A 27,899-nucleotide genomic window follows, 5' to 3' on the forward strand; every position below is an offset into this window, starting at 1 on the left:
TAATTTTTAAAAAAGAAGTTGATATTCTTGGGAACATGGATCCTTCCATGTCATTCCAGACCAATGCCCTGGACACCAAAGCCCTGCAGGGCCCCTTCTTTGAATGCCTCTGAAACCTGGGCCCTCAAACACCTCACTGCTGGTTCCCCAAATTCAGGACCATCTTTTTGAATAAGGCTCTGTGGACTTGCTGGCAGCCAGCAAATCCTCTGGCCCAAAGAAAGGGCCTTCTCTGACAATTTATCTAAAGGGACAACCCCCCCTCCCCCTGCTTTCCAACAAATCACTGAGGGAGTGGGGTGAGAAGCCGGGGCAGGGACCCTCCTTTGAGTCTCCTCTGCTGGGTCCCCAGAACCTGGCACAAATGGTGACCCGCTCTTCCCAGCAACGCCCCCACTCCACCCTCCAGTGCTACTGGGCCCCAATTTCTGGTAACAGCAGTGATTCTGAGGAGGAAATGGGCAGCAATTTGGGAGGAAAACAGAGTTCAGGTGTCAATAATTTAAAAGATACGCGGCATTGATCCCTGTCCGCGGTAATGGCATGAGCAGCTGGCGCCGTGCAGGACCCGCGCGCCCTCCTTGGGACCCGATGCCATAGCGAGCCCCGTTGGAGCATTTGTCCCCTTCCTCGCCAAAAGAGAAGCCCTGGGGACCGGGAGCTTGGAGACCAAGCCTCGGCGCGGGGGGCCTTCTCCCCTCCGGCCAACGTTCCTTTGATCCCTCAGGGGCGAGGGGCTGAGTCAGAGGCCGGGTTGCGGGGTCCGCGCCGAAGAAACCAGCCCCCGACCCGCGGCGGCACGAAGACCCCGGGCGCTCCCACCTGGCGCCGCGCCCGCTCAGTGCCCACCCGGCCCGGGCGCCCCTCTCCAGGCACGCTGCCCAGTGACCTGCTCCATCAGTCCGCCAGGTCTCCGGAGGGAGGAAAAAACATTGAAAATGAAACCCTACCCAGCGGAGAGCTTCCACGTTAGGCTGGTTTTCTGTTTGGGGGTTCCCGATGCTCCCCCAACTTTGGGCTGGAGAGAAGCACAGTTGAGTGCCGGTCCCGGTCTCTCAGGCTGCGCTCCCTGCACCCCGAGAGAAAGGCCCACCAAGCCGGGTGAAGCCCACCAGGACCCGCAGTTACTTTTATTGATTTTCTGGAGATCTGGCAGCCAAAATTAGAGGCGTGGTCGCAGGGGAAAGAGGCCAGGCGACGCAAGGCAAACAAACCTCCTGAACAAAGGAGCGCACCCAACTTAGACATCCCCAGACCGGAATGTCTAAGTTGGGTGCGCTCCTTTGTTCAGGAGGTTTCCAAGCCATCCGAGTGAACCTGCCACCAAAAATCGCTTGTAAACAAAGAAAAAGGCGGGGACTGACCCAAGGTATGAGGAGCAATTTGTGCGGGCTTCTGGTTTCGCTTTCTCAGTGTGCATCGTTTTTAAAAAAAAGTGACTTCTAACCCTCAACCTTGCTATCCCTCTTTCTCCCACCGTCTGCCCTTTCTGGGAGAGGCAGTGAGGGGGGCACACTTCAGACAAATCACAGCAGCCAATTTCCTGTCCGGCCCCATTTCTACTGAGAAACCCTCCCTCCACCTCTCCGGGGTACAGGTAACTGGATTGATGGAGCCTCCTTCACGGCCTCTCCCAGCCAAACTTCTCATAACCCCATGCATAAATAATCACATGTTTTATAAATAGCTGTGGACAAGAGGCTGTAAAACAACGAAGATATATTTGTGCCTTTATGTCCTGGAAATAGTTTCTAAAACGACTGTTTTATTTGGTGTGGTTTGAATGGGGGCGTGAGTATACATAACAATCCCCAAAGTTTTCCCCTGCTCCCCCCCTCAGGTCAGACCAGCACGATCCTTAGCAAATTGATAAGGTTCCATGGGCAAGCTTTATTCGTTCTGACACGAGCCTATGACACTTTATAAAAAGAAGTAATCCAGAACAATCTCTAGGTAATTAACACCTAGATAAACAAACATAAATTTCTATATTGCATTTATTTGGACTACCACTCAAATATGCGTGAACCATGCTTTTTTAATTAAAAGATAAATCCATGTGACACTTAGCCTCAAACTTAATTATTCAGCATAGTATAATAAAAAATAGAGCCCATTAAATGTGTCTTGCACTGTATTTCTGTATTAACAGCAAAACAGTTCGGTCTGGGATCATTTAAATTTTCCCCCTCCTCTTTGCTTGTGATTTCCCTGTTCACAGAAGCCCTTCCTCTCCCTTCCTGCCTCCCTCCCTCCCTCCCTCCCTCCATCTTTCTCTTTTCTCTTAACACCAACAGGTGATGAGATTAAAACTCTTCACAAGCCCCTACATGGACTGCTCAGCTGGGCGACATTTTTAATATTGCATTACACTATGAATTTTTTTCCTTCCCCATGGAAACGTACCTCTAGTTCTGTGGAACGAGACCAGCCCTTCTATCTTGAAAAGAAGATCACAATATTTAACATTAATTTCCTTGGGATTGTGCTTACAATACACCAGGTGAGGTTTTCATAATATACTGTTACAATACAAATGTTCAACAGAGAAGGGGAAGTGTGCAAACCCCAAACGACAAGAGACAGCAGAGACTTTATAAAAGTTTCAGCACAAAATACTACCTTAACACCGAGTATCAGCAGCTCAGCAGTTTCCAGCTGCCAGGAAGAGAAATTCACATTTGAGGCATTCCCCACCTAGTCGAAGTAGAAACAGAGATCCATTCGGTCACTCAGCAAGGGTATGTAAACAATGACCACGTGCCAGGCATTGTGTGGAGTGCTGTGTGCACCTTGTCAACTTTCACCCTTACAGCAAAGGTGCTGTGGCAGAGAAGTTTTGAACCCAAGTCTCGAGTTAGCAAAGCCCATGCTCTGAGCCCCTTGGCTCCCCCGATTGGCCTCGTACTGGCCTCCTGAGTTAAGGGAAGCAATAGCTTGGTTCCACCGAGACATGTGCCTTTAGAGGGAGTGGCCTTGCACCCAGGTTGACCAACTGTTCAGGTTTGTCCAGGACTGCCCTGCTTTCAGCACTGGAAGTTCCACGTACTGGGAAACCTTTTAGTCCAGGGAAATCAGGACGTTCACCATCCTATGTACACTCCTCCAGCAAATAGTGCTGCTGCCTTGGTGGCCAAACCCATCGACAAAGGGATAGACTGGAGCCATACAAAGACCTTGAATTGGGACCAGGAGACTCCCGCCCACTCCTTCCCAGGAAACTGAGGTCCCTGGGTGTGATCTATGACTGATGGTCCTCTGGGATCCTGTAAATCTGTTGAAGAAGGCATTTGGATCACGCTACATCGACTCCTATCTTGCTGACTTCTGAACAAGCCAGAAAGCCATGCATCTGCAGAATGCATGCCGTTTCAATGCTCAAGTGGGTTCCTAGCTGGTGTCAGTTTCAATAACAGTCCTTGGAACCTGGTGGTACCTAGCTTGCTGTCTGTGCAGCTTGTAACACAGCTATCTACAACTATCTCATTTAATCCCAGGAAGAGCCTTGCTGTGGGCCCCATTTTCCACTTCACAGATAAAGAAGCAGATCTGGGGAGGTGGAATGACCTGCTTGGATCCCTCAGCTCAGAGAGGTGGAGACAGGCCTCCCGAGCCCCATCACACCCACACGGCCTTTGCACGTGCTGCTCCTCTAGCCGGCATGCTCTCCTTCATATCTCAGTTCATTGTCACCTCTTAGGGAAGTCTTCTGTGACATGAAAAATCCATGTTATCCCTGAATCTCCTCTTCCAGATGTGTTATATTTATTTGTGTGATTATCAGATTGAAGTCTATTTTCTCCTTAGACAGTGATCTGTGGGCATGATCTCTGACTCACCTGTGTATCTCCAGCCCATAGCCCGATGCCTGGCACACAGTAGGTCCCCTGTAAACTTTCATCAAACAAGTGAGTGGAATAACATCTAACCCCAAGACCAACTCTTTTCCCCTAGCATCCCACTCTTTCCCTATCTGCCCCCAAGACCCTGAGAATGGCAAGAAAGTGGTTAAAATACTGATTTTTCAAATGAGAAAATTGGAAAACAAAAGGTTTAAGACATTCATCCAGGATTATTTTATCTGAAGAGGGTGAGTGTGGAGGAATCATGACCACCTGACCACCAGGGAGACTTTTCCAAAACACAGGGGGGTTTAGTGTACAGTGTTTCGTGTATGTGAAATTAATCTCAAATTTATCCATAACTTATTACACAACAGTGGCAACAATATCTAGCATTTGTAGAGTCCTTTATAAACCTACATATAATTTCCCCTACGTTATTGCATTTAACTTCATAACTTTACAGGTAAGGATCGATGAACGCAGAAGACTTAAACTGTTCAAGATCAAGTAGCCAATAAGTAGTTCAGAGTTCAGATTTAAGTCAGGACACCTTAATCTTGTAATTCTTTACAACGGACTGATCTGCCAATTGTCTGTGACTATAGAAGAGCTCAAAATATTTTGATGGAAATACATATTGAAGCTTCTTAAAAAGGCCTCCTTCCAGTTATATTTTTATTTTGTAACAGCTTTATTGAGATATAATTCACATGCCATAAAATTCACCCTTTTAAAGTATACAACTCAGTGGTTTTTAATATATTCAGAGTTGGGCAACCAGCATCACTATCTAATTTTAGAGCATCTTTATTTCTGGGAGAAGAGAGCTCTTCCCCCTGAGCCATCAGTCACCCCTATCCTCCCCTCCCCACAACCCCAGCAACCACAGGACTGGCTTCTTTAGTGACTGGCTTCGTCAACCTAATGCAGTGTTTTCAAGGGTCATCCACGTTGCAGCCTGTGTCAGTGCTCCATCCCTTTTCATGGCAGAATAAGAGTCCATTCTTGACAAAACGCTAATTTGCAAAGATACATGCCCACTAATGTTCATAGCAGCACCATTTACAGTAGCCAAGACACGGAAACAACCTCAATGCTCATCGACAGAGGCATGGATAAAGAAGATGCGGTGTGTACGCATACACAATGGAATATTACTCAGCCATAAAAAAAGAATGAAATAATGCCATTTGCAGCAACACGGACAGACCTAGAGATGATCGTACCAAGTGAAGAAAGTCAGACAGAGGAAGACAAAGATCATATGATATCGCTTACATGTGGAATCTAAAATATGACACAAACAAACCTATTTATGAAACAGAAACAGACTCACAGACATAGAGAACAGACTTATGGCTGCCAAGGGGGTGGGATGGATTGGGAGTTTGGGGTTAGCTGATTCAAACTACTATGTATAGGATGGATAAACAGCAAGGTTCTACTGTTTAGCACAGGGAACGATACTCAACATCCTGTGATAAATCTTAATGGAAAAGAAAAAAAAAATCCCTTCTGTGGATAAACCACATTTTGATCACCTATTTATCACACAGTTTTTAAATACACATTTTGAAGCAATATGTGAAATTCAGAGACTTCCCCCCAAATCCAGGTGTCCAGTGTCTCTTACAGAGTCAGAAGCCCTGATGCTGCCTTCTTCGTGGTGATGAGGAGCAGGGCTGGGCTCCCCCATGGCCCCTGAGACCGCCCCCCTCCCAATTTCTACTCTCCTCCTCTCGCCACTGAGGCATCCTTCCTGGCCCCTGAAGTCATTTGGGATCGGGATCCATCATGTATGCGGAGTTACAGCCCCTTAATCAACCTTCCTTCCCTGATGGGTTCATTTTCTGATCCTTCCCTAACTCCTCGTAAACTCACCTTTGTTGTTTCTAACAACGGACTCTCGGGACTGCCAAAGATTGCATTCAGGCCATCTGCTCCCGTCGAGGGACACCAACAGTCTGGCCTGAAAGAAACCCGGTGACTTACAAATGCCTGTATCGTGGCTGGATGCCTTTGCTTGCAACATTTCGGTGGGCCAACCTTTTCCAGAGCCACAGCATGCACCATGCAAGCTCGGTTTTGAAACCAGACCACCACCGACAGCAAAAAAAACAAGTCAAAAAGGAAAGGCTTCCCTGGTGGCGCAGTGGTTGAGAGTCCGCCTGATGATGCAGGGGACATGGGTTTGTGCCCCGGTCCGGGAAGATCCCACATGCCGCGGAGAGGCTGGGCCCGTGAGCCATGGCTGCAGAGCCTGTGCTCCGCCACGGGAGAGGCCACAACAGTGACAGGCCCACATACCGCAAAAAAAAAAAAAAAAAAAGCAAGCCTGTGCATCAAGTGTGGGGCACACACTCCAAACCTTCTCAGATCGGTGGCAGAATTCTGTTTTTCAGCAGCCCAGATACTGTAGACTTTATTATTCTTTGTTCTTTTCCTTTGCTTCTGGAGAAAGAATTCATATTGTCCTCTGATCATTCAGAGGGAGAAGACTTCCTTGCATTTAATGAGTTTTTTAAAACTTGCTACCAGTAAAGGGAAATAATAGATCCCAATGCCTTAAGTGTCTTGTGTAATTGCTAGTATATGAGGAGCATTGGTATTTGCATAGGTATTACCTCACTAAAACCCATGTCTACAAGCTTTCAAAGAAACATAGTTCACAAATGCACATGGGTGTGCATACACACACACACGCACACAGATACACATGCTATTCATACTGCACAGAGATACTCTTCGGCTTGAAAAAGCACCAGGTTATGGGAACCATCCACCCAGGATACTGCAGGGCTTTTTGTAAGAAGTGGGGTTTGACCAAGTCTTATCAAAATCTGATAAAGCTGCAAAAATATGTTTCCCTCCTCCTAGTAAACATATGTGAATAGGAAAAGGTATTTTTCCCCCAGAGGTAGAGGTTTTATTGTGTAAAACACTGGATAAAACTGGACTGCTTCAAAGACATTTTATTCTAACAGCAGAAAGAAAACAGTCATTGCTGAAAAAACAACTTTTAATACTTTCTATACCAGAATAAAGTTCTGTCAACTGATGTATTATAATAATAAATAATGACCAAGAATAAACTTTAAATACAAAGTTTTCTACTTGTTACAAGCATAGCAACAAAATTCTCTACTCTATTGATCTCAGATTTCCTCCAAGATAGATTTTTTGTTCTTTGTGTAGGAATGTAGACAGTATTATGACCAGCATCACAGACTACAGAAGTTACAGGGAAAAAACTTGACATGTTTAGATATGAGAACCTGATGACATTCAGAAACTGACACTGCATCACTGCGGCTGTCACTTGTTTGTATTACAATTTACAAATGTTCTGGAAAGAAGGCCTGTGTCAGGGGGGATATAAGGACGGTAGCACTGGACAAAATGGAATCAACACACACGCCACAAAGAAGAGGGGATGTTCCCAGTGTCACAAACAGAATTATTGCCTGTCGCATCTGACGATGCTCAGAAGACACAAAAGGATACTGAAAGAGCGCCCAAAGTGCTAGAAATGGAATGTGGCTCTCGTTGTTTTCCACTTTTTTTTCCTCTTTTTTTGCTCTTTTTACTTTTTTTTCTTCTTTTTTATATTTTTCTTTGCTAAGATACCAAAGGCAGGGCAAACACACAGAAAGCAAGCGACTGGCACAGTCACCAAACACAGTAGTGCATTTAAAATCCTAAAGCTTACTACAGTCGGAAAGTTTTCAATAACATTTCAGTCCTTTCTCTAGGATCATAGAAACAGTTGCATTAAGTTTATCAACTCGATTTAAGTAAGGCAGTGAGAACTATTCTAGAAAAACAAGAAAGCAGCTTGCTCTATGCCAGATGGGTCCACGTTGTACAGCGAACACGTTTACACTGAAACCCCGGGTGGATGTCACCCTCTCGACAGCATATGCAAACCGGATTCCTTATTAGCCTGAGATTCCTTCTGGTCTCAGGATAGCGAAGCATTTTATTTACATTGATTGCAGTTTAGTATTTTTGTAAACTGCTGTAGGCAGAGCTGAAGTTTTTAAGGCCCTGGGGTTTTATTCTGTGCTCCCAGCCTGCAAGGAGATATCTATCTTTTTTTTTTTTTTAAGTCTGAATGATTTTTTTTAGAAGAAGTTAATACTTCAATACTTCTCCACCGTCACAAGCAACAGCACCAATTTCGTGTCACTCAAAGGAAGTATGTTAAGAGGCTGAACTTTGACACCACACTAGCAGATTCAGGAATAAACCATTAACTAGTCTTCGTAAATCGTTTTTGAAAAGAATGAGTTGTTTCATTACTGGCTCTCCAATCTCCCTCTGGGTGGTGCAGAACTTGATAAATTTGGAGTATCCAATCAGTAGAAAATCTAAAATCTACAAAAATATAGAACACATTTGTTTTACAAAAACAGACATTTTTAACTTAAACAGTTTTCTTCATTAGTGATGGAGAACAGGATGTTTAGATTCATATTTTAATACAAGCTATTTCATTAGAGCTTGCTGGAGAAGAAAACCTTGCTTCGTGTCTGTGAGACTTACAAAAACGAACACATGAAAAAAATCTGATAATAAGGACCAAAGCAGCCTTCTTTCAAGTACAATGTTTAAAATCCTAATAAAAACAATCTATTGTTACATAAACTTCCATTCCTCACCAGCACCTTCTGTGGATAGGGTGGGCTAGTTTTTCTAAGCATTTTATATCATGTACCCCTAAAATTTTTTTTATTAGCAACCTTCTTGTAAATTTCTCCAAAAATTAAAAAAAAAAAAAAAAGACAACCAAGAAAAAAGCATTTCCCTCCATACTGCAATTTGATCTAAAAAAAAAGGAATTACTCATCAAACCTGCACTGGACATTTGTCTGCAGATACTTCCTGACCATTGATTCATTTGGCTGTGGATTTTTTTTAAATGCACGTTGAAGATGGCAATCCTCTGCAGTGCCGGTCAGCCCTGGTGCTGGCTGTGGGCCGGCTAAGGTTTCTCTGAGAGTGCAGTTAAAACACCACGTGAATTGATTTTTCTCTGCAGTGACCGCTCCAGTCTGACTGGCACCGCGGCCGCCTCCCAACACATCCCATTAGGGTGCGAGGCAGATGACAGCAGCTGGTGTCAGATTATAGAGGTGTTTTCAACAATGAAAACACAGCCCCTCCATCTTCAAGGCAACACTAAATCATTTAGATGGTATCGTTTTTCAGTTAAGAGCATGATTTTTGAACAAAGACGACTCTAGCATTGGAAGGGCCCCCAGCTTTCTTGAGCTCAGAGGACACCAAGCATTTCTGAAATCGCTTTTCTCCCACCTGCATTGTTTGGAAATACTTGTTGCCGGGTAACAGTTTAGCAGCCATTTTCAAGGGCTGGGGATTTTTTTTTTTTTAATATATATATAGATATCTTTTTAAATTTTTAAAATGTTCTATACACTAGAGGGGAGGTTGTACATGATTTTTTCCCCTTGGAATGCAGTTAGCAAACTCTTTTACCAGATGCATAATCTGAAAACTGTGTAAAATAATATTGCAATATCCGGGTTGGTTGGCTCAGTTGCGCTCCTCCTGGGCCTTGCTGCCCTCCTCCGTTAGCTCCGCTGAGCTCCCCGCCTTGACAGCTGTGGGGTCTTCGAAATTCCCAGAAGCCTCCGAGTCGACTCTGGAGCGCTTGAACCTGCGGTCGGGATACTGGCTGTTGTCAAAAGGCATGCGATGGACGCAGAGGACGTGGGTCTTCAGATTTCCCTTCTGAGAGGCACTGTAGGGACAGTAGCGGCATTGGAAAGGCCTGTGACCTGTGGGCAGAAAGAGTGGCCGGTCAGCTCTGCCGCTTGCCCCCCTTCCCGGCCCCCAGCGCACAAAGGACCATGATGGTGATTACCAATATTATCAATATCATCAGTGTTCTTGCCTTGCAAAAATCAGATGGCAAAGAATGAAGATGCAGCCCGTATAACTATTTGGATAAGTAATAAGTTACTTGGATAAATAATGTTATCAAATAATAATAACTTGGACAGGGATTTCCATCGTGGCCAGAGTTTTTAATTCAGAGTTTCTAGGTGACAGAAGAGAAAGTTCCCGACACAATTTAAAGGTTAGGTAGAAAATATTTTAGCCTTTGCAGGCCAAGGTCAAAGATATGATGTAGGTACTAATATAACAAGAGAGAAAATAAATTTCCAAATTTTTGTTGATGAAATTCAAAACTTTATTTATGGATACTGAAATCTGAATTTTATATAATTTTCATATGTGATGAAATACTATTCTTGTTCGGGTTTTTTTTTCAACCATTTAAAAATGTAAAAACCGTTCTTAGCTTGCAGACCATATGAAAACAGACAGGGGACGGATTTGAGACTTGGACTGTACTTTGCTGACTCTAGCTCTACACAAAAAATCCATAAATCCTGCCAGCTGAGATTCTGACTCAAGTCTCCAAGCCAGTTCACTTTCTTATCCTCCCACTAACTCTTTAAGTTTATCTTAACTCTTAAGAGAAGCAAATCAAGAGTGACCAGGGAGGGTGTTTGGGGTGGGGTGAGAGAGGGATATTACCCAAGCCTTGCTCTTGGGTGGAGCGGAAGTGCCAAGCTGGAAGAATTTGGGAATCTCAGGGTTTCAAGAGGAGGCAGCAGAAGGTATCAGAGAGGAACCTGGACATTCAGATAATCAAGGACAACCTAGTTTTAAAGAAGTTTGATTTTAAATAGTGACGCTTGGAATCAAACTTTACTAGAAAGGCTATAAATCAGAACGGAAGACGGATTGTGTGAAATCCATGTACTCCTTCAGGCTTGATTTCTCTGTTCGGATGCACAGCAGGCGTGCACACATGTCTGCCATCTTAAGGAACCAGTAAAGCATCTGGTTTGGGAAGTTATAATGGAACAGTTGTATTCTGCTTGATGCTGAGAAATGGTAGATATGCCATTCCTGGCAGCCATCCTACCCAGCACCCAGAGAGGTCAAGACCGAGGGCTGAGTTTCATTTGCTCAGAAAAATAAACAAGTAAATAAATGGGCCCAACCGTTTACCCCAGAAAACATCTGAACAGCATATTCAGCACTTTTTCTAGAACGGTAATAGCAGAAGTCCTGTGTATCTACCTAGAAAACAGTCTTGTTCTTGAGGAACTGGCGGCCAACCAAATGTTTGGAGCTGAAACTCATTTTCTCACCAAATTGCACACAGTGCTAGATGCTTGCTTCTTTCTTAGTGGGCTTCAGGAATTAGCTCTCTCCTTCTTCCCTTCTAGCCAATTGGCCCCTGGGCAAATCCATTCTACCTGTTGAATCTTTCTCCTTCCAACACCCCCCTTCTGAGCTTAGTCCAGTGTACACCAACGCTTGCTAGACTATGAACATGGCAGCCTGCAAGAGGGCTTCCTGCTTCTAGTTTCCCCACTTCCTGCCCGTCCTCCCCAGGGATACCACAGTGAGTACCTAAAGCAGAAGCTCAGCTGTGATTTCCTTGCCCAAATCTTTGATGGCCACCTACCCCCTCACCTTCATAGCTCAGTCCCAGCACCTCTCAAGTCTCCTGGGAGCATCCCCACTTTGCCCACTCCAAACCAAACGATTAGATGGTCTCTGCAAAAAGGCTTCATTCCACAGGGTCCCCATAGCCTTTCTGTGCTACTCTCTCCCTGAAATACTTCTATTCTCTGCAGACCCAAACCCCATTCTTCTTTCAAGGCTCTGCCCAACTGGAACGCATGTTTTATGGGGCTGCTGTGTGTGTGTTGATCACCATGACTGTCTGTATGTTCCTGAATCAGTAGGCATAGCCATCTTAATATCACTGGTGCCAAGCCCACTACCTGGCACAAAGCAAGTAGGCATTAACTGTTTGTGGACTGTATTATTATCTTACTGCTTCACCTTGCCTTTTTTTTTAATACAAATTTTTGGATAGAGTTTTCTCTTGTTTCTATTGTTGTACCTAACACAAGACTGAATTTGATCAACTTTCCCACTTGTGAAAGCCAATTTGCAAGTCCATGGAGGTAAGAACAAATGAAACCCAAGAAAAGCGCACTTGCTGTTCGACCTTCCACATAGCCTACCACAGCAAGAAGAGCATAGACAGTCATCAGGAGGGGCCTGGACCACCATTGTCAAGTAAGAGAAGGATTCGCAAGCATCATTTCCTTCTTACCTTCCTGCTACCCAACCCCACCCTTTGGGCTCGGTTGCCCCTCACACAGATGACAGGGAAGACCCTGGGATGGTGCTGAAGGAGAACTGAGACTCTATCTCTAGTGGACTTAGTATATTTACGAAGAATATACATGGCCCTACTCTTCATCACGTTGGAGTTAGAGTGTAGACTGAAGGGAAGAATCGTGGTTCTGATCAGTGGCAGTGGGATAGGAAAAGCCATGCCCATTCTCCCCACCATAATCATGAATCTAAGTCAGTGCTAAGCTGGGGCTCAGTGAGTTTCCAACAGATCCCAAGACTCAGTCATCCAACTCATGAAGTCGTCATCCCTATGGACATGAAGCTATGCCCAGGGCTCAGTGAGGGAGGATTTGAGGTTCTCTGAAAGGGCAGCTCTTGAGCAGGAGAAAGGAGGGCCCAAATCTGTAGCTGGAGGCATAGGAACCAACTGAGGGTCATTCAGAGAACCTGAGAAGTAGAGCTGAGACTTCTCTCAGGAAGCCTAAGAAACGTTTTTAAAGTTTTGTCCAAATCTTCTCAGAAATGGATTATATTTTCTGGGTTCCCACCAAGGGCAGCCCTGTGGCAGCTCACAGAGGAGGGGTGACCACTATCCTAATTACCCTGGCTCAGAAAAAGCCGGGGCTAACTTGTCAATTTATTTATTTCATGGCAATAAGTTACTGATGGAGAAAATCATGGTGGTCTGACAAGTCTTTGGAGCTAAGGACTCCAAATAATAAATAAAAATAAATAAATAGAGTTAAACTCTTGGTACCATGATCCAAAGAGGCTAGCAGAACCATGAAGCAAAATTACCAAACCAAGGTATTATTTAACAAATGTACCTCAGATCACCAGGGTTCACACTGGTTCCTCCATTCTTCCATTGTTTTTTTTTCCCATCTATGAAAGCTGTTTATTATATTTTCTATTATTATTACTGAATAATACATTTCTGTGTGAATCTATGCTACAACCTTTGGAAGCCACCCTCTCTGCAAATTGTGTCACTGTGGGATGCACATGCCTCTTAGCAAACCAAACAGAGAACCTCAAGTATCACATTTATTCACAATAAGAGCTTTTTTGAATTGGCCAACTTGACATAAAAGCACTTAGTATATTTTTCCCACCAATTGATTTTAAAATATTAATCATGATTTTATCCTATGTTTATATCTGAATCTCTATTTCTTGGTAGAGTCAAAGACGTACAGTAATTCTGGCATATTTGGACACTTCAGTGGTCAAACCATTAGTATTGAAGTAGTTTTTAATTTAACTTAGGTGAGCTGGAGAGCTGTATGTAAAGGTATAATGTTATGCATGTGTACATTTGTAGAGAGAAGTCTATACACTACTGGAATCATCGTAAATCCTGATTTTGCAACATACTTTGTAAGTAGAAGCACTGTAGATAATGGTAGCACCTGAAGATCCCAAAGGCCTACGTCCCACAGGTTTTCACATACATTTTTGTATGTTTAAACTCACATTTGAGTTTTACGGCAGTTTTGTTAGGGATATCAACCCCATTGCACAGAGAAGTAACTTAAGATATAGGAAACTTGGACGGTTTGACTTTCAAACAAATTTCCAATGTGTATCAAGTACTCAGATGTCCTAATTCTCCAATCCTTATGAGAACCATGATTACAATGTGTTTTTGTAGGATACACACACACACACACACACACACCCTTGTGAGGGGTTAGTTGAAAGTTTCCCATGAGACTGATGTAGAAGAAAATTATTTGAAGAAATGAGAGGTCCATCCTGAGAGAGGTGATTGTGAGGAGCTGAGACGAGTCTGGAGGAAAGCACTGCGTTCTCTCAAGACTCAAATGTAAGTGAAAGGTTGATCCTTTGGTGATGAGAACATTTACTCCCAAACAGAAAGCTGTTGGTATGCAAAGCACTTTGGAAACTTGATACATTTCCCAGTCCAGCTAAATCTGGATGAAAAGTTTCATATTTCTCTATACCATTCATCCATTCGAAGTCCCTGGTATTGGCACAAACACAGTGATATGTTAGGTTTGGGTCAAAGAACATAAGCAAGGTCTTCAGAACAAACCCCAAAGCTGAGAGCTCCACTAAATATTCTACTGTGATTTTCCGATATGTGTGACAGAACAAGAGACCCACCTGAAGGCAGAGACAGCGGGAGAGACCGTGGAAATCTGCGCTGACCTTTCTTACCTTCTTGCTGCAGTGGATGTGGGGCTCTGAGGAAATCAGCTCTCCAGGTGGAGGCAGGTCAACTGTCCCCTGAGGAGAAGCCCTCAGGGTGACAAACTCTGCAAACTTCCATCCATCACATTTTAATGAGAGGAAAGAGCAGCCATGCTGCCTGTGCCCACCTTGGCAGACTGGAGATGGAGGTGGCCATTCACTTGGGTCTATAGGTGGTGATGAAGATGCTACATCAGTTTCTAAGAAGTAGCAAAGGCTTTAAGACAGAGTTGAGTCTAACAGCTTTTCTTGGTGATTGAATATAAGAGAATAAGTGCACCCACCCCTGCCAGCTCCCCATTTGAGGAGAGCATCAAAACACTAGCCTCTCTCAAGTTCAACCCCACAAAGAAGCACTGCCCTCCAGGGTGTCCTTTGCCCCTCTGAACACAGGAGATCCTTTCCTGCACATGCCTGACCACAGGGAGCTCTCTCAGTTTTGCATCTTTGCTTTTAGGTGTCCTCCTGCCCTGCAGTAGCAGTGTGAGTCCGACCAGGAGCTTGGGTTCAAAGCTTAGCTTTCCCTCTCTGTGAGGTTGGGAGGCTACTAACACCCAAGCTTCAGTTTCCCCTCTGTCTGACCTTGAGTGAGCACTTGATCTCTCAAGGCTTCAGTTTCCACACCTTGGAAATGCGGAGATAATACTAATACTGACACCATAAGCCTGTTGTGAGGATCAGAGGAGACGGTGTGTCAAGTTTGTAAATGACAAAGAGCTATACGAATGTCAGCAGTCTGTCATTGTTATGGTTGCTGATTTCATTGTTGTCATCGTGTTCCTTACCTAAGCCTGGTCAAGGGAGGCTATGCTTTGTTCTTCATCAAAAACACTGATTCGACCAGCATTTCGTGTGTCACTGTTTCACACTAGCCTGCCTGTTCCAGGTGGTCTTGTCCCAGATGGTCTTGGATTAAAGCCAGAGATATTGTCTCTCCTCCGGGCACCTGCCTTTGGAGGGGGCTTGGGGAACTGGAAGACCTCCAGAGTCCAAAGAAACAAGTTGTTAGCAGGGGCATTTCCCCTGGACGAAGTTCAGCAAACGTGGGCTGGGCTGGGCTGGGCTGTGGTCACAGGCCCATGCGGGAAGGATCTCGCATCTAGAGGGTCCTCTTCCGGTACAAGGCTGGCATTTTGAGGGACTGCAGTGTGGGAGATGGTAGAGGTGGCTGGGGGCTCCGAGAGCTCAGCTGAGAGGAACGTGAGCCCCTGAACACCCTTCCACCCTCTTCGCCCTCAGAGCCCTGAGTCTGCTGCCTCTGGCCACAGGGACCTCTCTGCTCTCCCGATGCTTTATATACTTTATACTCTTTCTCACCACAGGACCTTGGCCCAATCCTGTCCCATTCCCTCCACGAGAATGCTCCTCACTTACTCCATCGAATTACTGTAATCCCGTCCTTCAGCACAGCTGCCTAAGCCGCACGAAGGCCTCCCTTGTGTGGGTCCCCTCAGACCCACTGAGGTTCATCATAGCAAACTCTTCTCTTCCACAGTAGAGCATCCAATCCAACAAGAGTAGCTCAACAAATAAACAATTATGTTGTCTTCCCCACAAGAACGACTCTCAGCTCCATGGCTCAGGGACTGTGGGGTTTTGTTGTTTTTTGGTTTTTCTGATTACCGCTGTTTTTCACCACCTAGTACAGAGTTTGGGATGTCAAAGATATCCATCAGGTATTTTTCAAGCAAACTATACGTGAATGGATGGATGGATGGATGGATGGATGGATGGATAGATGAATGGATGAACGGATGGATGAAAGAAAGAGGGAGGTAGCCAAGAGAAGGGAAGAAGAGAGGAATGCTACCCCAGACAGAGGATGTGCCTGACCCTAGGTGCAAGAACAGGAAGGCTGGGTGGGTGCAGGGGCATGGAAGCAGGTCAGTATGGTGGAGGTGGAGCTCGGCGAGAGCTGGGCAGGGGAAGGGCCCACAGGACCCCCTGGGGAGCTTGGACCTCATTCCGTGGGAGAAGGGAAGGGAAAGGGCCTTTCCAGCTCTGCAGCGAGGCTGCTGCCCTGAATAGCCCCCATCCCCATCTGCAGGCAGGGCCTCAGGCCCTGACGGTGCGGCTAGATGTGCACTCCCCCCACCAGCCCACTTTCCACCCCTCTCTGTCTCTCACTTTGAGGCCATCAACATTTCCCATCACTGCCATGCGAAAAGTAAGTACATCATACGTTAATTTGTATTGTCATTGTGCCGTAGAGCCGTGGTAAAGAGCGCATTCATTTTTAATCCACTATGAATAATATATAAATATGTATACAGTGTGGAGGGTCAGGAGGAGTAAGGAGAAAGCAAGTCGTACATTGTTTATAACAAAAGTGGGGAAACGAGACATTTTTCTTACTTGCTATGATGGAAATATCTTCTCTTTCCCTGTATCGAAGGGGGAGAGGAAAATGCCTGACCTTGGGGGACAATCCATTAATTACAGCTCCACACTTGTGGGCAGCTGGGTTTGGGGAAGAGCAGGAGCTGTGTCCACAAGGCTTCCAGACTTTCCATGCTGGTGGTTTCTGCTCAGGTGAGGGATGGTGGAGAGGAGATGGGGAGAGGGGTAAGTGACCAACCTCTGGTGCTTAGTCCAGGGTGGTGAGAAAACAGTCCGACACCCACTCATCAGAGCACATTTATAGGAATTGCTTCAATGGTCCTCATGACCACCAGTGGGGATATATGGTGGAGAAACGTCTCCCCATTTTACAGATAAGAAAACTAAGATTAAAAAATTGTCCAAAGCCAGGTAGACACAGCTAGCCAGTTCCTGATCAGGAATTCATCTTAGGGTTTTCTCAGAACAGACTCTCATCTCACTGTTCCCTCCTGTCACTCCCTGCAAAACACCTGTGGGAAGATTCTCTACAAAGAGCTTTCTTTGATCAGACCCAGGGATGCTCCAGGAGGGAATCCATGAACTTCCTGGAGGAGTGTGTGCTATAATGTGTGATATTGCACACATGTCACATGCCACACCCCTTATGGACACAAGCACCACTGTGGCCTCCAGATGCACGTCAAAGACTGGTATTGAGCCCATAGCTGGCACCAAGCCACAGGGCTTTGTAAGTTCTCTGTCAAAGCTCGCATCACACATCTCCTGGACCCTATCCCACTTCCATGAGCACACATTGAGCACCTGCTGCATGCATTGCCCTGAGCAGGTTGCTGTTGGAATGATGCAGTACTTTTAGCACCGAGAGGGTGGGAAGGGCATCTATTCCACATGCCTGACACAGGCCCACCCAGTACATTCTGAATGGCTGCCCACACATCTTAAGACTGCCTTTAGGGGTTGCAACCTACTGGAGACCCAAGTGGAGAGAGGACGGGGCCAATCGTTCAGGAGGGAAGGACATCCAAGCTTCGAGCAAGACCCCAGTTTCCCGTTGAAAGATGGCTCAAAATGGGGGGTTATGAAAGGACCCCCAAGAGAGAAAGAACATTCTTGAGGAAAGACCCATGTGCTGTTTGCCAGAGGGTCCATACATCGTGACAGAGGCACAACTCTGGACGTTGGAACAAGGGCATCCTAGCGTGGAGAGGAGCAATCCCCAGAATCATGGTTCACTCTCTGTGGTCAACACAAGGAAGAGGGTCCAGAAGAGGGTCATGTATGTAAGTGGTGGAGAGTAGGGTCCCTGGCCCAGGTAAACAGTGACAGGGACAATCCCCTTGTGTCTTCACACTGCCAAGCCATCATCTCTCAGACCAGGGCAAGCCTTTCAGATCAGTCACACTGGGGCCTTTCATTGTTCATAACTGGAAAAAGACAACAGTGGGTAAATGAAGAGGAACATTGCTGCTATGGCTTCTAGATGAGCCCTGGCCACACTTACATATATAATGGGTGGGTGTAAACCCCAAAGAAGGCTGGAGAGCACGAGAGAGTCCAGGCTGGCCGAGGAAGAATCTTGGTGACCAGCAGCATTATGGTTGTTTTCTGGGGCCTGCAGCAGCCCACAGCTGACCCACCTGTGACACTCCCATTTTCCTTTCTGCAATATCCTCTTTGGAGCACAGGATCATGGAGTATTTCTAAGCTACCACAGAAGGGTCTTTCGCAGTCATGTTCTGTGGCATTGTTTTCTAGATGGGTCCTGGTAATGACCTGGAGAGAAGTAGCCCTCAGAGGCAGCTCGCATGTACAGGGCTATGAGGCTTGGGAAGTACCAACAAGACTCCTTGATAACAGCCTTCCCCCTATTGCACCCCAACCAGAGCCCTTTGGATCCCTTGAAACTAAGGACATTTGCAAACTGCATGCTGGTAGGTAAGAAAATGGCTCCACTTATAGGGCCAACTGGGTAAGTTGGAAACTCGGGCCCCCAGAGGTGGACCCCGCCCCACAGGCCTGGGATGAATCCAGGCTGGGTGGTACCAGCGGGCTGGCCAGCCAGTCAGGCCTCCCAGGCAGTGCCTGGTTTCCACTTGGCCCTCACCTGCTGTTCCCTCTGAGTGTCTGCTGCTCTGAACCTGAAGCTGCAAACTAGGAGGGTCCCTGCCCAGGACTCCGGCCATCCTTGAAGCTTCAACAGTCTTGGCAGGGACAGTGAGATGGGTAAAAATATACACAAACATGCATTGAGCTGATAGTAAGAGTCTTTTCTCAGTAGCACACATTATATATGTATATATATATATATATGTATGTATGTATGTATAAATTTCCCTAATTCTAAATAGACAAGAATGATTCTCATCAGGTACATAATTTATGTTTTCAGTTTTCAAAAAAATATTCATCCATCTAATCTAAGATGCTAAAACACTTTGGAATATCCTTAGTATAAATAATTTTAGGTTTTAAATTTCCTGTGATTTGGGTTTAAATTTAAAACATTATCGAAAAATATATTTTAGTATTTTTAAAGCAAATTTTGATCCATATGGTAATAGACTGGAGACATCAGTGTGAACTTGTGTTTAGCTTAATACATACTGTAGAGATGTGAGTATAGGCAAGGGTTAATAGACACACATATATTTCCTTTTTCTGTCAGCCGAGAGGGCCCAGAACCCATGATATCCCAGTGGCAGCAAGCACACTTAGCCCAGAGCTTGATTTCTAATACCATTCACAAGGAAAGGGAACCAGGGCTCCTTGGAGAAATGGCTGATTCTAGGGCTGGGACAGGACATACACAAGATGATCCTGGAGCACTTTATGCCAGAAAGCAAGGAATTGCTCCAAACACATACATTGATGGGGGTATTGTAAAGCCCCACGCAGTCCAGTGAGAGAGCCCCCAGTGGCCAGAGCTGGAACAGCTTCAGCAACAAAGTAAATGACGAAGTATAAAATAAGCATCCACAAGTCACACTGTCACAACTAAATGACTGAATCAATACCTACGTGGAAAAGTACAAATGCCCCACGCCTTCCAAACTATTTACTACACAGGTGCTCCCCCTGGAGGAGGTGGCTGAAACTCCCACTTCTTTGTGCCGGCTGCATGGTGACCTCGTTCACAGGACTACAGTGTGGAAAGTGGGAAAGAGGAACCGTACAGGCAGACACCTGACAATCACGACCTCAGCCAGGTGACCAAGGTCAGGGGGAGAGCACGTACCCTGATTTGATGGGATGAGAAGGCACTTCACCTCTGTGGCCTTCCTCCCTAAAACCCACGATCCAAGTCTAACCATGAGAAATCCCAACTGAGGGACATTCTACACAACACGCCTCAAAACTGTCCAAGTCATCAAAAACGAGGAAAGACAGAGGAACTGTCACAGCCAGGAGGAGCCCTAGGAGACCCGACAACTAAATGTAATGTGGTACTCTGGAATAGAGAAAGGACATTAGGTAAAAACTAAGGAAACCTGGGCCAAATATGGGCTTTACTTAATAATAGTGTATCAGTATTGCAGTATTGGGTCATTAGTTGTAACAAATGTACCCTACCAATGTAAGATGCTAATAATAGGGGAAAATGGGCATGAGATATATGAGAATTCTCTGTACAACCTATGCAACATTTTTGTAATTCTAAATCTATATTAAAATTAAATTTTTATTTTAAAATTTTCTTAAAAAGTGAACCTGGTTGATGTGCGGTGGACGGTAATAGTACAACACCCCAGATCAGGAGATGACACAGCTGAGAGTGTGGCCCCAGTGAAGCCAAGCAGGTGACAGGGAAACTCTTCCTGGAGGAGGGGGTGGGACACATCAGCACCCTGCTGGATACAGCCCTACCAATATACAGCGTTTGCATTACTCAGGCACAGTGTGAAGAGCATGGGCTCTCAAGCCGGACACCTGGATTCAAACCTTACCCGTCTCTACAGCTTACACACTCTTGGGCTGGCGAGTCAACTTTTCCAAGTCTCAGGTTTTTCATCTTTAAAATGGGTGTACTAATAATAGCTCACTCATAGGGTTGCAGGGATTCAATGAGAAAAGGCCTGTAAAATGTTTAGCACAATGTGTGCACATCAAAAGAGTTAAATCAACGTTTGCTAGATATGGTTTTGCACGTTCAACTACTCTATTAAGTGCCTGTTGCACGGGAGTCTTGTGTTGGAATGGTCATTCCAATGACAATGCTAGAGGCAGGTGTCAGGGTCTCCACTTGCCAGCTAAATACACCAAGGCCCTGAGAGGCTCAGTGTGTGTCCAGAGCCACGAAGCCAGAGAAAGGCAGAAAACCCAGCTTTGCACCAGCTCCCTTTGAGCCTGCAGCCAGGGCTCAACCCACTGTCTTGCTGCCTCTCTGCAGCTTCAGGTTCAAGTTCAGTTAGTGTGAAAGCTGAGAAGATGAGGCTGGGTTCCAGGAGATGTCTGTAGAAGAGAGCACCTGGCAGGGGTATCAGAGTCCCCCAGACCCTCCTAGCTCAGCCCTCTCCCCACCTCTCCCCGCAGCCCAGGACCTCAGAAGTAGCAGCCTCAGGAGGTCCTGACCTCACGGTTGTCCCTTCCTCGGTGACTTCATTCCCATGCTCTGGCCCACGCCACGCAGATTTTGCCTTAAATCCTGTTTATTTCTTTGCCCCAGGCTGCCTATGTGTTCAGCGAGCCACCAGCCTGCCTGGGTGGTCAGGAGGGCCAGACTGTAGCGCCGGCCCAGCTACCGGCACTCACAGGCAACTATTGATCCAAGATCTTAAATCATTCCCCAGATTTTATGAAAGTATTTATGTTTATCATTAAATAACCTTCCAAGGGTCGATGGATGAACTTACGTTCCTTTTTGGAGATTTTTAGATGTGTAATATAATAATCCCCTAACAATACCCAGTGTTTGTCGCTGGGTGAGCGCACTTAATCCTGAAAGAAATGCTGGGAGAGACCAAAATGAGAGGACACTGCCTTCAGTGCAAGGCGGGAGCCAGAGAACAGAGGGGCTGGAACCTCACCCAGTGTCACACAGCAAACCTCGCCCTCCTGAAACTCTCTTCTCTCTCCCAGCATTTCTGGGGCAGGGAGGTACTTGGAACACCACACTAACAGAGGTGATTTTAGATAGAACTGAGCTGACCACTTTTTAGGTTAACAGCCTTAGGAAAAAAAGAGTGAACTAAAGTTGGATAGTATCACTAAAATAAATCTACCTTTTTAAAAAAGCTTTTAATAAATATTAAGTAAAATTATTAAGGTGGTACTCAAGAGATGACAAAAATAGGAAGGGTTCTAAAATTGGCCAATGCAGCACCTCCTAGTCATACTTTTGATACCCATATCTTCACTCCTTAGGAATATTGGACTGAATACGGTTATCTGATGCTCCTGTATCAATAAGGTGGGTGGTAGGCATTTAGCAGATGCAGTAACAGCCAGCCCTGCTCCATGCAAACCCACCTCTGGGCACCACCAGACTCACTGGGTCAACAGCCCACCCCAGAAAAAGCAAGGGCTCTAGGAACAGGAGAAAGACACCAGAAGGACCAAAAGGCAGTGGGCATGCTCTACACCCCACGCCAGTCCCCAAATCCCCTCTGTACTTATGCCCATCCCTGCTCTCCAGCCTTCAATGGCTCCCTATTTCTTACCAGGGCATCTTGCCTCCTTAGCCTGGCTTTCCAACTTGCAGCCCCTTCTTACCTAATATTTATTGCCATTGCCACCAGGAATTTGCCCACCCCAGCCCCCAAATCTCCTTCCAATCAGACCCCACCAAGCCTCAACTCATCCTTGAAGGCTTCCTCGGGACCCAGCCATCAGAGCCCCATGGGCACTTACCAAAGGCCTACATAAGTAGGCACTTCACTGTTCTGCCAGTCACTGCTCACTAATGGCCTCCTGTGACTCGGGCTTGGTGGGTCTCTCCCTTCCCTTAGGAGGCCTGCGATGCACAGAGTAGGGACTGGATACTAGAGGCTGGGAGTTGTTCCCCTTGGGCAGCTTCTTAGGAAAGGCTCTGGCCCCTGCCTTGGGTGGGTGACCCCTCTGCCTAGCTCCACGTTCTCACCTTCACGGGGGCCTAGGGACACCCTGGTTGCGGGGGGCAGCCCTGACTTAAACAGTCTGGTCCCAGTTTCTGGTCTTGTGAGGACATATCCTGACCTTGCTTCCCTCCACCCTGCTTGGCATTCTTCCTCAGAGCCAGCCCCACCTCCCAACAGGTGACCCTGCAGAACCCTCCCCTGCACACTGCCCATGCCTGGGCTGGCTGCCTACCTGGACCGTACCCTCTGCCCTGCTGTTTTCGCCACCAGGAAAACCCAAGTGCTCTGTGCTCTGGAGACCCCTTGGGACCCCAGTCCCGGCTGCCACACTCCTCCTCCCAGAGTCCACTAAGGGCACATGAGAGCTTGACCATTTTCCGGTGCACCTTGGGTCACCTTGGGTCTCAGTCTCCCAATCGCAGCTCTACGAATAGGCCTTCTCCCCCCATGCCCCCTCCCCAGCATCCTCAACCACACCACTTCCTGTGCAGTGCTGGGACTGGACCGCCCCACCTGACCGGGAGCCCAGAGCCCAGGTGGCTACAGGGCCAGCTCCACGGATTCCATCACTGCTATGGACATACACGCTTCCACCCTCCTCAGGAGTCACAACCTGGAGGCACACATGTTTATTATTTTGTCCCCAACGCTACATTTAAAAAGATTTAAGGTATTGCCAATGTTTCAGAACAAAGAAATTTCATGTAAAAACATGGATTACCAGTTTATCTAGAAAAGTCAGAAGGTCTGGCAAGATCTTCCCAGAGGCAGCCACCTGCCTGGCACCAGGGGGCCTGAGTTCTCAACCTCTGCCTTGAGCTGTCTTGAGGCTAACAACCAGAGCTTCACCTCCTTCCAGGTGAGGCAAGGTCACGGGGTGAAGCCTTCCTGTGGTTTTTCATGTGGCAGATAACTTGCATTCCTGTACACACACACCCAGTGAAATAAACAAGTGGGTGGTCTCTGCTGGTTTGTTTCCTGTTTTCCATCGTGTCCCTTAAAATGAACACATCAGCCCTTAATTGTAGGTTCTGTTTTATTATACAATTTAACTATGGGAGGTGGGCCAATGTTGTAACTTGGCATGTGCCAAGGGTGTGGTATGCACCGTGCCTCACTAGAAAAGAAATGGGGGGAGGGGGCAAACCAAAAAATCACGCAACACAAAACGCTGTAAGTATACAGACAGCCGATCCTCTAAAAGCTGGTATCCAAGGTTATCTGTGGCTACTTCACTACCCACTCACATCTTTCGTAAACACAGTACATTTCTTGGGGTGGGAGCTCATATGGTTTGGGGGAGGGAGGCAGGTGGGCTCCTGTGGATTGTAGAATATCTCACCAAAAACAATGCAGCAGGGCCAGTCATATGCCATCAAATTTCAGTGCTGCTGTACTGTATTAATGTGAGTTTATGTGAGAGAGAGAATCACACATCCCTCTTTTCGTAAACGGATCAAACACCTGCGATCCATACCCACAGTATATATCCATATAGACGGGCACACTGGATATATTTTATTTTATATATTTTTAAAATTAATTTATTTATTTTTGGCTGCATTGGGTCTTCGTTGCTGTGCGCAGGCTTTCTCTAGTTGTGGCAAGCGGGGGCTACTCTTCGTTGGGGTGCACGGGCTTCTCACTGCGGTGGCCTCTCCTGTTGCGGAGCACAGGCTTTAGAGCACAGCCTCAGTAGTTGTGGCGCACGGGCTTAGTTGCTCCGAGGCATGTGGGATCTTCCCGGACCAGGGCTCGAACCCACGTCCCCTGCGTTGGCAGACGGACTCTTAACCACTGCGCCACCAGGGAAGTCCCTGGATATATTTTAAAGAGCTACATTTTATCATGCCCAACTCAACAAATTGGTACCGTGAACAATAGAAAATTACAAGCTACAGCAGAGAGACGGAAACATCAACTTTTCAACGTCCAGCGCTCTCTGAGTGCCACTACTGTTGTCACATGCCCCAAATAAAATAAAATAAATAAAGCACAGGAGAGAGGTGGCTTTTCCTATGAAGTCACAAAGGAAATGCTACTCCTTTCTTCTCTTTTTCTCCCCCTATAAAATCAAAGGTGTCAGACTTTGCTTTCTCTGGCTGGCATGATCCAGAATACGGCTGAGGAATGACAGATGTCGGCACCCAGCTGCAATGAAGCATGCTGAAGTTTCCGTCTAATCCACTTATTTCTCTGTAGTCACGTAAACCAAAACAAATGGGCAGGGCTTTACATTAGGAAGAAACCCCACAACAGCAGGACTTTGTTGCATAATGCAGTCGACACGCCATCTTGGTATCATTTCCCCTCTGCAGGGAAGGCACCTTGCGGTGAGATCCACTCTCAAGCGTGGTCCCCAAAGTGTCAAGTGTCGTCCCCTTTCACCCCAGGCAGAACAGGGTTTCCCCAGGAGAGGGAAGTTTAGGGGGAGAAGGGGGAGTCAGCTCGCAGGGAGACCCTCCCGGGACCTAGGGCCGGCACCCACGTGCCTGCACACTTACACACCAACACACTCCCAGGTTTTTGAGCTGCTAAACTAGGACCATCAGTTTAATCACCAGCACCATCGTTTTCAACTACTTGAGTAAATCCAGCGGCATTATACACGGGGCCTGTGTGCACTTAAAGTGAGGGTTGTTAGACTCTTCATTTAATAAAACACTTGAAAAGAAAAGCCCTTGTAGGTTTAGCAATGCCACGGGGAGCGGAGGGTAAGCGAGCGCGGCTCTCGAGGCATCAGCGAAGGCTCCTTGCAGCCTGCGGTGCGGCTACCTCCTGAACCTGCTCCCCTTTCCGTCCTGTAAGGAGCGGGTCAGGGTCAGGAGTCCTCGGGCTCTGTCACCGCCGGCAGTCCCAACAGCTGCGAAGCACTCTTTCAGCACAAGTCACAAGAAAAAATGTGATGGATTTCGCCCATGGCAGAATGGCGTTCCGTTTCTGGCCCTTCAGGCAAAAACAGTAAAGGCAAAGAGGAAAATTTGAGATTTCCCCCCTTCAACTTCCCACAACAACCTCAGCAAAACCACATGACTCGCCTTCTACAATCTCCCTGGTGTGTTCACTGCTACTTTGGCAGGAAATCAGAATTACTGTTATATAAATTCCATCTGATGCCAGAGCGACCATCTGTGAGTAAAACTGCTTCACCTACGTCTGCCTGCAAAGCCACTCTCCCAGAGACAAGGGAGAAGGGGAAAAAAATTTGATTAATTTGCAGAATGCTTGTGATTTGCTCATATATTATTATAACTGCTCATCAGCACATGACAAATTCCCAGCCCTCGGTGCAGGCACCCGTTCGGTTTCAGCAGTTTCTTGTGTCGGCACCTGACAGACTGCAGGGCCTCTAATGACTTTCAGATGCTTACAAACAGTAATTCTATCTTCAGAATAAAAAAGAAAAATCCGTAGGAAGAAGAGAGGAGCGAGTTCGTCTCTTTCATTTCCTTCCTGCAGATCAACATGATTTAGCTCTTAAGGGCGGCCACAGCTCCAAGATGGGGCCTCCCAGGCCCCGCCGCGGCCGCCTGCAGAGACAAAGACCCCATCGCCCCAGCTCCTGGGCTCCCGGGGAAGGTGGGGGACCAGCCCCGGCGGGAGCGCCCTGGTGCCTCTGCCGCCACGGCCTGGCTCTCCCTCTGCCTCTGCTCAGCAGAGTCCCTTTCATTTGTCCACTTTTAATACCCTAATAACCTCTCGCCTTCTCTGCAAACACATCTGCTTCATAACTGCACTTGGATTTCTGGCTTTCCCCCTCCCCTTTGCTTTTAAAACTCTGATTATGCCTTCTGAAGCCCTGCCTCTGTGCTTGATTGCCTGTTTCAGATTAGAGATTTTAGCAAGGAGACAAAGACTTCAGAATGCACATCAGTCCCACATACGAGGACCCACAGAAGGAAAAGCGATAAAACGTGATACACCATCTGTCCACAAACAATAACCTGCGTGTTTGGAGGCTCACAAATTATTTAGCACACAACCTTCCCAAATTACAGAGCCTTGAAACAGAGTCTGGGAGTGAGACCCTCTTTGATGTCCTTTGGTATTTCCCACCCCCATCCTCCCCACCTCCAAACTGATTGCTAACAGTTGAGGAATGTCTCAGTGACAAGAAGATTTTTACTGTCAGGATCTTCCTATTACACGTGGCCTGGGATCCGGGCAGAGGCGGGCTCATCCCCGGCCACAGACCTTTTGGGACAACTGGCCCAGATGCAGAGTCTGTCTCTTTCACATGTGTCTGTAGGGGGTTGGGCCACCAGGGAGGAAGAGGTGGTCCAGAGCAGACCCCACTCTTAATACAGAGGGATCCTGATCATCTCTGCCTCTTCCACGGACTGGTCGGTTGGTTGGTTCGCTTTGGGAAGATATTCTAGATTTTGTTCTGGAGGAATTTAGACTATTCACAAATGGATTTCCCTCCCCACCTCCAACCATCTGCTCCCCTGGAAATAGGTTCTTCTACCTTTCCTCGCTCAGACTGTCTGAAGTAGCCACACTGACCCCAAGCCATAAATTACTCATAATAATTAGCCAGTATCTTTACTCATGCTGCAAAATTCCTTCTAAAGTGATTGACCAAACTGGAAGGGAAAGAAGAACCAAGCATCACCGAAAGAAAAAAAATATCGTTTTTGTTAGTAGCAGGTGCATTTTTTTTATCAGATACTCCTTGCCCTTGTTTTAAGCCTGGGGCCACTGATCACATGTACGGGCTTTACCATCGCATCTAAAGAGTCCTCACACAGCCCAATGAGTAGGTCCTCTCACTTTATCGGTGTGGAAACCACGGTGTAAAGACAATCAGTGACGTGGCCAGGTGAAGCAGGAAGCGGGGCAGCTAGTGTTTGAATCCAGGGGGTCCGACTCCAGACCCCTCTTCTCTGAACCATCGAAGGACCCCAAGATCCTGCCTTAAGGATGAGACTGGAGAGGCAGCCATTTAGCGCCAAAGGATCCAATGGAATACTTTACATGATTATTAATAAACAATCAAACAAACATTTACTTTGCAAATTGAAGCATTTCTTTCCTGAGTCTCAAAATAGATGTGTCGTTATACAGAGAGGGAGACTAGAGCTGAATGGGAACTAAATGAGCCTTCGTTACCAAATTCATCTCAAGCTTAATTATCCGGGTTCCAGTCCCTTCCTCTGAGCTTCTTCCCTGGAGCCCCCTGCCCACTCCAGGGGGCCCAACCTCACCCCTCCATGGCAGGATTGGCCCGCACTGAGACTTTTTT

At 46.6% G+C, this 27,899-nt stretch overlaps 1 protein-coding gene across 1 annotated transcript in view; it reads right to left on the reverse strand.

The window, feature by feature from the left end:
• Positions 1–9,401: 9,401 nt before the first annotated feature.
• Positions 9,402–27,899, reverse strand: part of ZNF536 (zinc finger protein 536) — a 307,936-nt gene continuing 289,438 nt past the window's right edge. Inside the window, exon 5 of the mRNA XM_060084531.1 lies at positions 9,402–9,646. Coding sequence (XP_059940514.1) covers positions 9,402–9,646 — 245 coding nt within the window. The remainder of the gene's footprint in view (positions 9,647–27,899) is intronic.

Source organism: Mesoplodon densirostris, chromosome 19, assembly GCF_025265405.1.
Source record: "Mesoplodon densirostris isolate mMesDen1 chromosome 19, mMesDen1 primary haplotype, whole genome shotgun sequence".
NCBI classification, from domain to species: Eukaryota; Metazoa; Chordata; class Mammalia; order Artiodactyla; family Ziphiidae; genus Mesoplodon; species Mesoplodon densirostris.